At 39.6% G+C, this 11,238-nt stretch overlaps 1 protein-coding gene across 9 annotated transcripts in view; it reads left to right on the forward strand.

Annotated features, from left to right (window-relative positions):
- Positions 1 to 10,623, forward strand: part of LOC135545911 (far upstream element-binding protein 3-like) — an 87,622-nt gene extending 76,999 nt beyond the window's left edge. For all 9 annotated transcript variants that reach the window (XM_064973891.1, XM_064973917.1, XM_064973926.1 and 6 more), the window contains 6 exons: positions 578 to 738; positions 1,979 to 2,049; positions 2,147 to 2,232; positions 7,541 to 7,609; positions 8,006 to 8,127; positions 9,053 to 10,623. In XM_064973891.1, coding sequence (XP_064829963.1) covers positions 578 to 738; positions 1,979 to 2,049; positions 2,147 to 2,232; positions 7,541 to 7,609; positions 8,006 to 8,127; positions 9,053 to 9,061 — 518 coding nt within the window. In that variant the 3' untranslated portion in view covers positions 9,062 to 10,623. The remainder of the gene's footprint in view (positions 1 to 577; positions 739 to 1,978; positions 2,050 to 2,146; positions 2,233 to 7,540; positions 7,610 to 8,005; positions 8,128 to 9,052) is intronic.
- Positions 10,624 to 11,238: the final 615 nt, after the last annotated feature.

Raw genomic sequence — 11,238 nt, forward strand, 5'->3', positions numbered from 1 at the left:
TCGTTTCGGTAGCCAAATGTGATGTACAAAACGGAACGATTTCTCCTACACACAGACGCTTTCAGGAAAAACTGCGCATTTGGTATGTAACTGAGTCTCCTCATTGAAAACATCCGAAGCTCTTCAAAGGTAAATGATTTTATTTATTTGGTTATCTGGTTTTTGTGAAAATGTTGCGTGCTAAATGCTACTCAAAATGCTAAGCTAGCTTAGCATACTCTTACACAAATTAGTCAATTGCTATGGTTCAAAAGAATATTTTGAAAATCTGAGATGACAGTGTTGTTAAGAAAAGGCTAAGCTTGAGAGCAGGCGCATTATTTTCATTTTATTTGCGATTTTCAGAAATCGTTAACGTTGCGTTATGCTAATGAGCCTGAGGCTTTAGTCACGATCCCGGATCCGGGATGGGGAGATTCAAGAGTTAACCATATATCATCGAGGTCAAATATTGCCAATTCCCAACATTATCATATAGCGGCCCAACACTATTGCATCCAAAACATCAAGGGCGTTGACAAAGTATGTGTTATTCCCATCCGTCAGTGGCCTCATGTGATGTGTGTTGTTTGTCTAGGCGGAGATACCATCAAGAGCATCAACCAGCAGTCTGGAGCCCACGTGGAGCTGCAGAGGAACCCCCCTCCCAACACCGACCCCAATGTTCGCGTCTTCTCCATCAGAGGCACCCCGCAACAGATGGAGGTAGCATGCCAGCTCATTGACGACAAGATCGGAGTAAGTTCCCCCAAGTCAAGTGCCTTTAAGTCCAAAGACTAAGTCTTGATAAGTCAACATGACTACCTATTTATTGTCTGACGTCTTAAACTGAATTCTTCCGCTGCTCTGTGTTCGCTACATACTTCAGTCTGAGATGGCCGTCTTTGAAGTCGTTTGTGGAGACATCAAAATGAGGTGTGTTGTACAAAACAAAGTCACCAGCGATTGGATAATCTCTAACAATTCAGATTATCAAAGCCAATGGTGAATTTTCACAATGCCGCTTTACCCACGTATGTTCTTACTCTGGCCCAATCCATCGGTTTCTTGGAGCAATCATTGTGGAAGTACTTAGATCCAGACTCATTGCCGAGAAGAAACTAACGTTCGTGGGCGTGGCGTAGCGTTTGGATGGAGCAACGAGTTTAGGTAGCTGAAATTGGATTTTTATTTTCGTAATGAGGCTTGCTTCCCACTTATGGCTAGAAAGAAGCTTGTTCAGGCCACTTTTCTCTCTGTAATTGATTATGGTGACTTGTTGTATATGCATGCAACCACCTCCTTCTTACAGAGACTGGACTCTGTTTATCATGCATCCGTGCGCTTTATTACAAATGCCAAGACACTCACCCACCATTGCACATTGTACCAAATGGTAGGTTGGACCTCCCTTTATATTCGCAGAAAGATACATTTGTATGTGTTCATCTACAAAGCCCTTTTGGGTAAATTCCCTTTTTACCTCTGTAGTCTGGTCTCCTTCACCACCAGCAGTTACCATACCCGGTCTGCTAGGTGGTTGCTACTTAAAGTCCCCAGGACCTTCACAGTATTAAGCATGACTGCCTTATCTTCTTGTGCACAAGGTGTATGGAATAGTCTACAATCCATGCTTCATTTAGATTTGTTAGTGTCACTGAATTAATTTAAAATATTGATGGAGACTCTGTTACAGAGGAGTGTAAATGCTGTTTTTAGGCTGGATCATGTTGTTTGTTTTAATTATGTAATGTATTGATTGTTGCTGCCTTCTTGGCCAGGTCTCCCATGAAAAATAGTCTCAATGGTATTTTCCTGGTTAAATAAAGGTTAAATAAAAAATCAAAGCTAGGCAAGGCTACCTAGGCAAATTGCTTGCAATTTCTATGTTTCATTATTAGCTGTTAGTCGACTAAATAAATACCACCATGATTTAAATTAATTAAACTGTCGTTATTTACTCGAGTTAACCATGTTAAATGTCTCGTGTTTTTTCCAGGGCTCAGGAATAGTGAGCAATGGTAGTTTTGGGTTGAGCCCTTACACTCAAAGCCCTGCAACTCATCAAAAGTAAGTCACAGTTTCTGTTCAACCCTGTCATTTCTTTGTCTACTATATGCATTTTCTTTGTGTTGCTGTCGTTCTGCCTGCTTTCTGTCTTGATCAGTTGTGGCAGTGGAGCCCAGACTTTAATGACAGGGGGATGGGGAACGGCTTATCAAACATGGCAGCCTCAAGGCCAGCAAGACCACAGTAAGTCACCTTAGCGCCACAACTTGTCTTAAGCACATCTCGTAAACATTTGGCAACATTGTCTTGTATTTTACAATTAATATCAACTCCGCTAACATGGTGGAACCAGGCTGATCTCTATGTTCACCACTGAAACAAAATGGTCAGCGCAACGATCAAGCTGGTTGCACTTGGCTAAAACGCTGCAGACCCCTTCCCTTTTTCCACATTTTGTTACAGTACAGCCTTATTCTAAAATAGGTTAACCTGTCTAGGACTGGGTTTCCACTGAACCCCTCGCCAACAGCCAATGAAATTGCAGGGTGCCAAATAAAAATCATCAGAAATCTCATAAATCAAATTTCTCAAACATACAAGTATTAGGCACCATTTTAAAGATATAATTCTCATTAATCCAGCCACAGTGTCGGATTTCAAAAATGCTTTACAGCGAAAGCTCCACAAACGATTGTTAGGTCACCACCAAGTCACAGAAAAACCCAGCCATTTTTCCAGCCAAAGAGAGGAGTCACAAAAAGCACAAATAGAGATAAAATAAATTACTAACCTTTGATGATCTTCATCATATGGCACTCATAGGACTTCATGTTACACAATACATGTATGTTTTGTTCGATAAAGTGCATATTTATATCCAGAAATCTAATTTTACATTGCCGTGTTATGTTCAGTAGTTCCAAAACATGCGGTGATTTTGCAGAGATCCACATCAATTCACAGAAATACTCATTATAAATGTTGATGATAATTCAAGTGTTATGCATGGGAATTTAGATAACCTTCTCCTTAATGCAACCGCTGTGTCAGATTTAATAAAAACTATACGGAAAAAGCATGCCATGCAATAGTCTGAGTACGGAGCTCAGATCCCAAACCAGCCAAAAGAAATATCCGCCATGTTGCGCAGTCAACTTTAGTCAGAAATAGCATTATAAATATTCACTTACCTTTGATCTTCATCAGAATGCACTCCCAGGAATCCCAGTTCCACAATAAATGTTTGATTTGTTTGATAAAGGTCATCATTTATGTCCATATACCTCCTTTTTTTAGGGCGTTTGGTAAACAAATTGAAACGGGCGTGCAACTTCCAGCGGAAAGGTCGGACGAAACAGTTATATTCCAAACAGTTATATTACTGTTTGTAGAAACATATCAAACGATGTATAGAATCAATCTTTACGATGTTTTTATCATAAATGTTCAATAATGTTCCAACCGGAGAATTCCATTGTCTGAAGAAAAGCAATGGTACGAGAGCTAACTGTCTCATGACCGCGCATGGTCAGCTCGTGGGACTCAGGCAGACCTCTGACTCATTCCCCTCTCATTCAGTCCCCCTTCATAGTAGAAGCATCAAATAATGTTCTAAAGACGTTTGACATCTAGTGGAAGCCTTAGGAAGTGCAACATAACCAATATCCCACTGTATCTTCAATAGGAGCTGAGTTGAAAAACGACAAACCTCAGATTTCCCACGACAAACCTCAGATTTTTTTTCTCAGGTTTTAGCATGCCATATGAATTCTGTTATACTCACAGACATCATTCAAACCGTTTTAGAAACTTCAGAGTGTTTTCTATCCAATACTAATATGCATATAATAATATGCATACAGTGCCTTGCGAAAGTATTCGGCCCCCTTGAAATTTGCGACCTTTTGCCACATTTCAGGCTTCAAACATAAAGATATAAAACTGTATTTTTTTGTGAAGAAACAACAACAAGTGGGACACAATCATGAAGTGGAACGACATTTATTGGATATTTCAAACTTTTTTAACAAATCAAAGACTGAAAAATTGGGCGTGCAAAATTATTCAGCCACTTTACTTTCAGTGCAGCAAACTCTCTCCAGAAGTTCAGTGAGGATCTCTGAATGATCCAATGTTGACCTAAATGACTAATGATGATAAATACAATCCACCTGTGTGTAATCAAGTCTCCGTATAAATGCACCTGCACTGTGATAGTCTCAGAGGTCCGTTAAAAGCGCAGAGAGCATCATGAAGAACAAGGAACACACCAGGCAGGTCCGAGATACTGTTGTGAAGAAGTTTAAAGCCAGATTTGGATACAAAAAGTTTTCCCAAGCTTTAAACATCCCAAGGAGCACTGTGCAAGCGATAATATTGAAATGGAAGGAGTATCAGACCACTGCAAATCTACCAAGACCTGGCCGTCCCTCTAAACTTTCAGCTCATACAAGGAGAAGACTGATCAGAGATGCAGCCAAGAGGCCCATGATCACTCTGGATGAACTGCAGAGATCTACAGCTGAGGTGGGAGACTCTGTCAATAGGACAACAATCAGTCATATATTGCACAAATCTGGCCTTTATGGAAGAGTGGCAAGAAGAAAGCCATTTCTTAAAGATATCCATAAAAAGTGTCGTTTAAAGTTTGCCACAAGCCACCTGGGAGACACACCCAACATGTGGAAGAAGGTGCTCTGGTCAGATGAAACCAAAATTGAAATTTTTGGCAACAATGCAAAACGTTATGTTTGGCGTAAAAGCAACACAGCTCATCACCCTGAACACACCATCCCCACTGTCAAACATGGTGGTGGCAGCATCATGGTTTGGGCCTGCTTTTCTTCAGCAGGGACAGGGAAGATGGTTAAAATTGATGGGAAGATTAATGGAGCCAAATACAGGACCATTCTGGAAGAAAACCTGATGGAGTCTGCAAAAGACCTGAGACTGGGACGGAGATTTGTCTTCCAACAAGACAATGATCCAAAACATAAAGCAAAATCTACAATGGAATGGTTCAAAAATAAACATATCCAGGTGTTAGAATGGCCAAGTCAAAGTCCAGACCTGAATCCAATCGAGAATCTGTGGAAAGAACTGAAAACTGCTGTTCACAAATGCTCTCCATCCAATCTCACTGAGCTTGAGCTGTTTTGCAAGGAGGAATGGGAAAAAATTTCAGTCTCTCGATGTGCAAAACTGATAGAGACATACCCCAAGCGACTTACAGCTGTAATCGCAGCAAAAGGTGGCGCTACAAAGTATTAACTTAAGGGGGCTGAATCATTTTTCAGTTTTTGATTTGTTAAAAAGTTTGAAATATCCAATAAATGTCGTTCCACTTCATGATTGTGTCCCACTTGTTGTTGATTCTTCACAAAAAAATACAGTTTTATATCTTTATGTTTGAAGCCTGAAATGTGGCAAAAGGTCGCAAAGTTCAAGGGGGCCGAATACTTTCGCAAGGCACTGTATATTAGCATCTGGGACTGAGTAGGAGGCAGTTTACTCTGGGCACGCTTTTCATCCAAAAGTGAAAATGCTGCCCCCTATCCCATTGAAGTTAAATAAAAAAAGGTCCTCATCAATCTACACACAATACCCCATAATGACAAAGTGAAACATCAAAATACCTTATTTACATACAGTTGAAGTCGGAAGTTTACATACACTTATGTTGGAGTCATTAAAACTTGTTTTTCAACCAATCCACACAGGTTATTTCACTTATTATTCACTATCACAATTCCAGTGGGTCAGAAGTTTACATGCACTAAATTGACTGTGCCTTTAAACAGCTTGGAAAATTCCAGAAAATTGTCATGGCTTTAGAAGCTTCTGATTGGCTAATTGACATCATTTGAGTCAATTGGAGGTGTACCTGTGGATGTATTTCAAGGCCTACCTTCAAGCTCAGTGCCTCTTTGCTTGACACCATTGGAAAATCAAAAGATATCGGCCAAGACATCAGAAAAGAAATTGTAGACCTCCACAAGTCTGGTTCGTCCTTGGGAGAAATTTTCAGCCACCTGAAGGTACCACGATCATCTGTATAAACAATAGTATGCAAGTATAAACACCATGGGACCACACAGCCTTCATACCGCTCAGGAAGGAGACATGTTCTGTCTCCTAGAGATGAATGTACTTTGGTGCGAAAAGTGAAAATCAATCCCAGAACAGCAGCAAAGGACCTTGTGAAGAAGCTGGAGGAAACGGGTACAAAAGTATCTATCCACAGTAGAACGAGTCCTATATCGACATAACATGAAAGGCCGCTCAGCAAGGAAGATGCCACTGCTCCAAAAAGGCCATAAAAAAAGCCAGACAACGGTTTGCAACTGCACATGGGGACAAAGATCGTACGTTTTGGAGAAATGTCCTCTGGTCTGATGAAACAAAAATGCAACTGTTTGGCCATAATGACCATCGTTATGTTTGGCGGAAAAAGGGGGACGATTGCAAGCCGAAGAACACCATCCCAACCATGAAGCACGGGAGTGGCAGCATAATATTGTGGGGTGCTTTGCTGCAGGAGGGACTGGTGCACTTCACAAAATAGATGGTATTATGAGGCAGGAAAATAATGTGGATATATTGAAGCAACATCTCAAAACGTTAAAGCTTGGTTGTAAATGGGTCTTCCAAATGGACAATGACCCCCAGCATACTTCAAAAGGTGTGGCAAAATGGCTTAAGGACAACAAAGTCAAGTTATTGGAGTGGCCATCACAAAGCCCTAACCAAAATCCTATAGAAAATTTGTGGGCAGAACTGAAAAAGCGGGTGAGAGCAAGGAGGCCTCCAAACCTGACTCAGTTACACCAGCTGTCAGGAGGAACGGGCCAAAATTCACCCAACTTATTGTCCTAAGTAACAACGAGTAAACTATAAAAACAGACATTGCACGCGGCAGAGTGGCATTTGATAATTTTGCCGCCTCTTGCGATATGTATATTGCATGTGTCAATATCGCAATTTCGATGTAAATTGGATTAATTGTGCAGCCCTACAATGTACCAGGTGTAGAAGGTACACATTCGCTTTCATCCACTCATCTATTTTACTTCTAAGCAAATTGGAAGGGGAGTCTACCATGGCTTTTTTATTCTATTTTTTTTTTTACCTTTATTTAACGAGGCAAGTCAGTTAAGAACATATTCTTATTTTCAATGACGGCCTAGGAACAGTGGGTTAACCTGTTCAGGGGCAGAACGACAGATTTGTACCTTGTCAGCTTGGGGGTTTGAACTTGCAACCTTCCGGTTACTAGTCCAACTCTCTAACCACTAGGCTACCCTGCCGCTTGAACCAACGATGTCGGGGAAACATAAATGTGCAACAAATAAACAAATAATTGTCAAGAAATTGCCAGACAGGCTTTTAGTTAGTCGAACGTTTCATTTAAATATTCCTATTATTCCCAAATCAAATTACTTCTGACAGGTTTGGGCAAAAGGCTGTATAGCAAGAAAAAAAAATTAAGTCCATTTGAAATAAACTGGTATTTGTTCTATATTTAATGCAATGTTATTTTATTTGGGTACAGGTCACAATGGATCCCAGACAGGCCAGATGGACTACTCTACAGCTTGGGAGCAGTATTATAAAAAGCTCGGCAAGTGCTCTGACAGTGAAAACGCTGTCATACCCACATGACTTTTCGAACAATTGCATTATTTTTGCCATACATTTAGTGCAACTGCAGCAAAGCTTGCGGTTCGGCATTTGGCGCAGTATATCTCCAGTGGTATATATTGCAGATAACGTAATGATTATGATTCTCCATGTCCACCGTTGTGTAATGGCCCATTCTGTGTTTGCAGGCCAAAAGACCCAAGCTCAGATTACTGTCCATGACTACAGCAAAGCATGGGAGGATTATTATAAGAAACAGAGTAGTCTCATTCATTTTGTCAGTTGTCTTTAGACATAGTCAAGATTGCAATCTCAATTATGATAGCTTTATTTGATGCTGTTTTCTCGGAATGTCTATACGCTTGTGTCCCAAAAGGTCAGACATCTCAGCAGCAGAGCTCACTCCCAGAATACAGTGCAGCTATGGCAGAATATTACAGGCAGCAGGGAGCGTACCTCTGGCCGGGCGCACAGGCAACCCAGGGCCCAGGTCTTCAGGTAAAGTACAACACTGCCAAACTTATACTAACACTGGTTCTAAACAGCTCTCTAAACAATGGTTTCTTACACTAATTAGGCCTCCCTCTTTATGACTCTAAACAGCTCTCTGTCTCTAAACAGCTCTGTCTCTTCCTCTAAACAACTCTGCCTCTAAACTTATGTCTCTAATCAGCTCTGTCTCTGCTTCTAAACAGCTCTCTCTGAACAGCTCTGTCTCTGCCTTCAAACAGCTCTGTTTCTGCCTCAACACAGCTCTCTCTGCCTCTTAAAAGTGCCTGCTCTGCCTATGAACAGCTCTGCCGCTAAACAGCACTCTCTGTTTATATACACTGAGTGTACAAAACATTAAGAACACCTTCCTAACATTGAGCTGCACGCCCTCCTCCATTTTGCCCTCAGAACAGCCTCAATTCGTCAGGGCATGGACTCTACAAGGTGTCGAAAGCGTTCCACAGGGATGCTGGCCCATGTTGACTACAATGCTTCCCACAGTTGTGTCAAGTTGGCTTGATGTCCTTTGGGTGGTGGACCGTTATTGATACACACGGGAAACTGTTAAGCGTGAAAAACCCAGCAACATTGTAGTTCTTGACACATACTACCATACCCCATTCAAAGGCACTTCAATCTTTTGTCTTGCACATTCACCCTCTAAATGGCACACATACACAATTAATGTCTCATTGTATCAAGGCTTTAAAATCCTTATTTAATCTTTCGCTTCCCCTTCTACACTGATTGATGTGGATTTAACAAGTGACGTCGATAAGGGATCACAGCTGTTCTTAATGTTTTGTACACTCAGTGTATGTCAACTATTACTGGCAAGTCTTGAAAAGTTTACATGCATGTGTGTATTGGGATGTGCTGTTGCGTACATGGTTAATCTACATAACATTTTCCTTTTTAAAATATTTTCCAGGAGCATTAGAGTGGACACCCATCTAATTAAGACTTTGGAATCATTGAGACGAAAAGAGAGCTATTAACAGTACTATTGAGGTTTCTAATGTATATTTTCAACACTTTGCTGCGTACCTTTCCTTTTTGTAATGCATTCGCTGTAGAATAACTAAACCTAAAAACTGATATTTTACTTGGCAATTTTGGGATACACTCGTCTTAAGTATACTTTTTTTATGTATCGCCTTGTCTTTGAACAAGATGTAGTATAATCTATTTTGTCTAGTTTTTGCAATAAAATGGTATTGGCTTAGCAGTCTTGAGGATTGGGTATAATGACAGGTGTGTTTTTGTGAACAATAATGTTTTAAGCATGCGTTTGCTTTTTGTTTTTACGTAGAACATTTTTAATTTTGAGAGATTGAAATGTAATGTGTTATTGTTGGAAAAAAGTTTTAATTTCTAACCATATTCCTGGTATGGTATCTCATTTCTTATTCAATCATGTTATTCTTCTGTGTCATTGTTTTGTTTTCTGTTCAGGAAGGTGCGGCTATCTAATTTCGGTTTTGAGACACATGCTGATAAATTAGTTATTATTCCTACATTAGACATCCTAGTTTTAAGCCTAAGTGTAATAAATGCTTATCAAAATGATATTTTAGAGAGCTGGGATATTATGAGTTTGATTTAATCTTATGTATGTATCCTCATGTACATGGGTATTTAAGTATATTTGTTGAATAATGATTGTTAGTGTAATATTCACAAGGATGCTCTCCCAATTTTATGTATTCACTGCTAATATGGTAAATGTTGTTTTGAAATTTGATGTTGCATCTCTCACCAAGTGCAAATATAAACCCAGCATGTCTTCTGTGCTCAAGACTGCTAAGCCACTTTCATTCTACCCGTTCAAAATATTTGTTTTTGTATGGCAAATGTAAGTGTGATTTATTTATATTTTTGAACCGCCTAGCTTCCACAGTATCCCAACCAGTACACTTTGTTTCTCGCTAACATAATTGTTTTTGTTTTAAGCAAGAATGTATGCTATGATTCATTAAATGATTACTCCCTACAATATTTTCTGATGACAAGACATACATTAACCTATGAATTTTGTGTACATTTTTCTCATATGCACAGATAACCTTGTATTTAAAAGTCAAGTCATTTGTATGTTTCTAGGGAAGTTGATATCATTTGGGCTATTATAATGCACATTCCTGTTTTTAGATGTTTGCTGCCTTTTCAATGGCAAATTAGTTTAACGGCGGAGTTACCCAAAGAGCCATATCACTGGACTAACAAGTTCATCTTTCTGTAGCATACAGTTTGATTTAGATACCTTAAGTATAAAGTGTTATATGCCATAAACATGAATAGAGACTATATATTCTCACCTGTTTATTTCTATGCATTCTTAGTTGTTTGACTCAGTAATTTGCCACAATTGCTTTTGTGGTGAAAATATAGAATCTTTATTTTTGTACTGTTAAAAAGTTTATCTGTATAATGATTTGTCAATCTCCCTAACAGTTTTCTTTGTTGCTGTATACCGTGCTTCAATTAAATCTACTCTCTCAAGATTGAGTATGAATTTAATCTGATCATATTTGATGTTTTTCTAGATATAGAAGGACAACTGATGATTGCATGTGGACAGCAAATGTAATAACTAGTTTTCTGCCAGAAAAAAATACCATAAGTGTAATGTATTTTCTGGTCTGTCATTCTTAATTTAGTCCATTAGTGAAATACATGCCCCCATCCCCTCACTTATGCAGTAAAACACATTAGCAAACAAAGTTGTAGAAGTCTGTCGACTTGCGGTCTAATCCTTTATGACTGTTGCCATCAAGCCCTAGCCCCAGATGGTCATGTGTTTCGAAAAGAGAAAGGATGTGTCCCAAATGGCATCTTATTCCTTACATAGTGCACAACTTTTTCATCAAAAGTAGTGCACTATATAGGAAATAGGGTGCCATTTGGGATGCAAGCGATGATGTCAACCCCTTAAAGTCTTCCAGTAATTACACATCAGATGACCTCTGCTTTAAATTGATGATCAGAATGGGAGTGCTAAATGGCCATTTTAAAAGTTGGAGACAGGAAGCCAAGCGGATCCAGTACATGGGATGTCGGCATGGGAATTACTGGCACGGCTCTACTGCACTTGCACTGCACTAATAGACGGTGGTT

Source organism: Oncorhynchus masou, chromosome 1 (genome assembly GCF_036934945.1).
Source record: "Oncorhynchus masou masou isolate Uvic2021 chromosome 1, UVic_Omas_1.1, whole genome shotgun sequence".
NCBI lineage: Eukaryota > Metazoa > Chordata > Actinopteri > Salmoniformes > Salmonidae > Oncorhynchus > Oncorhynchus masou.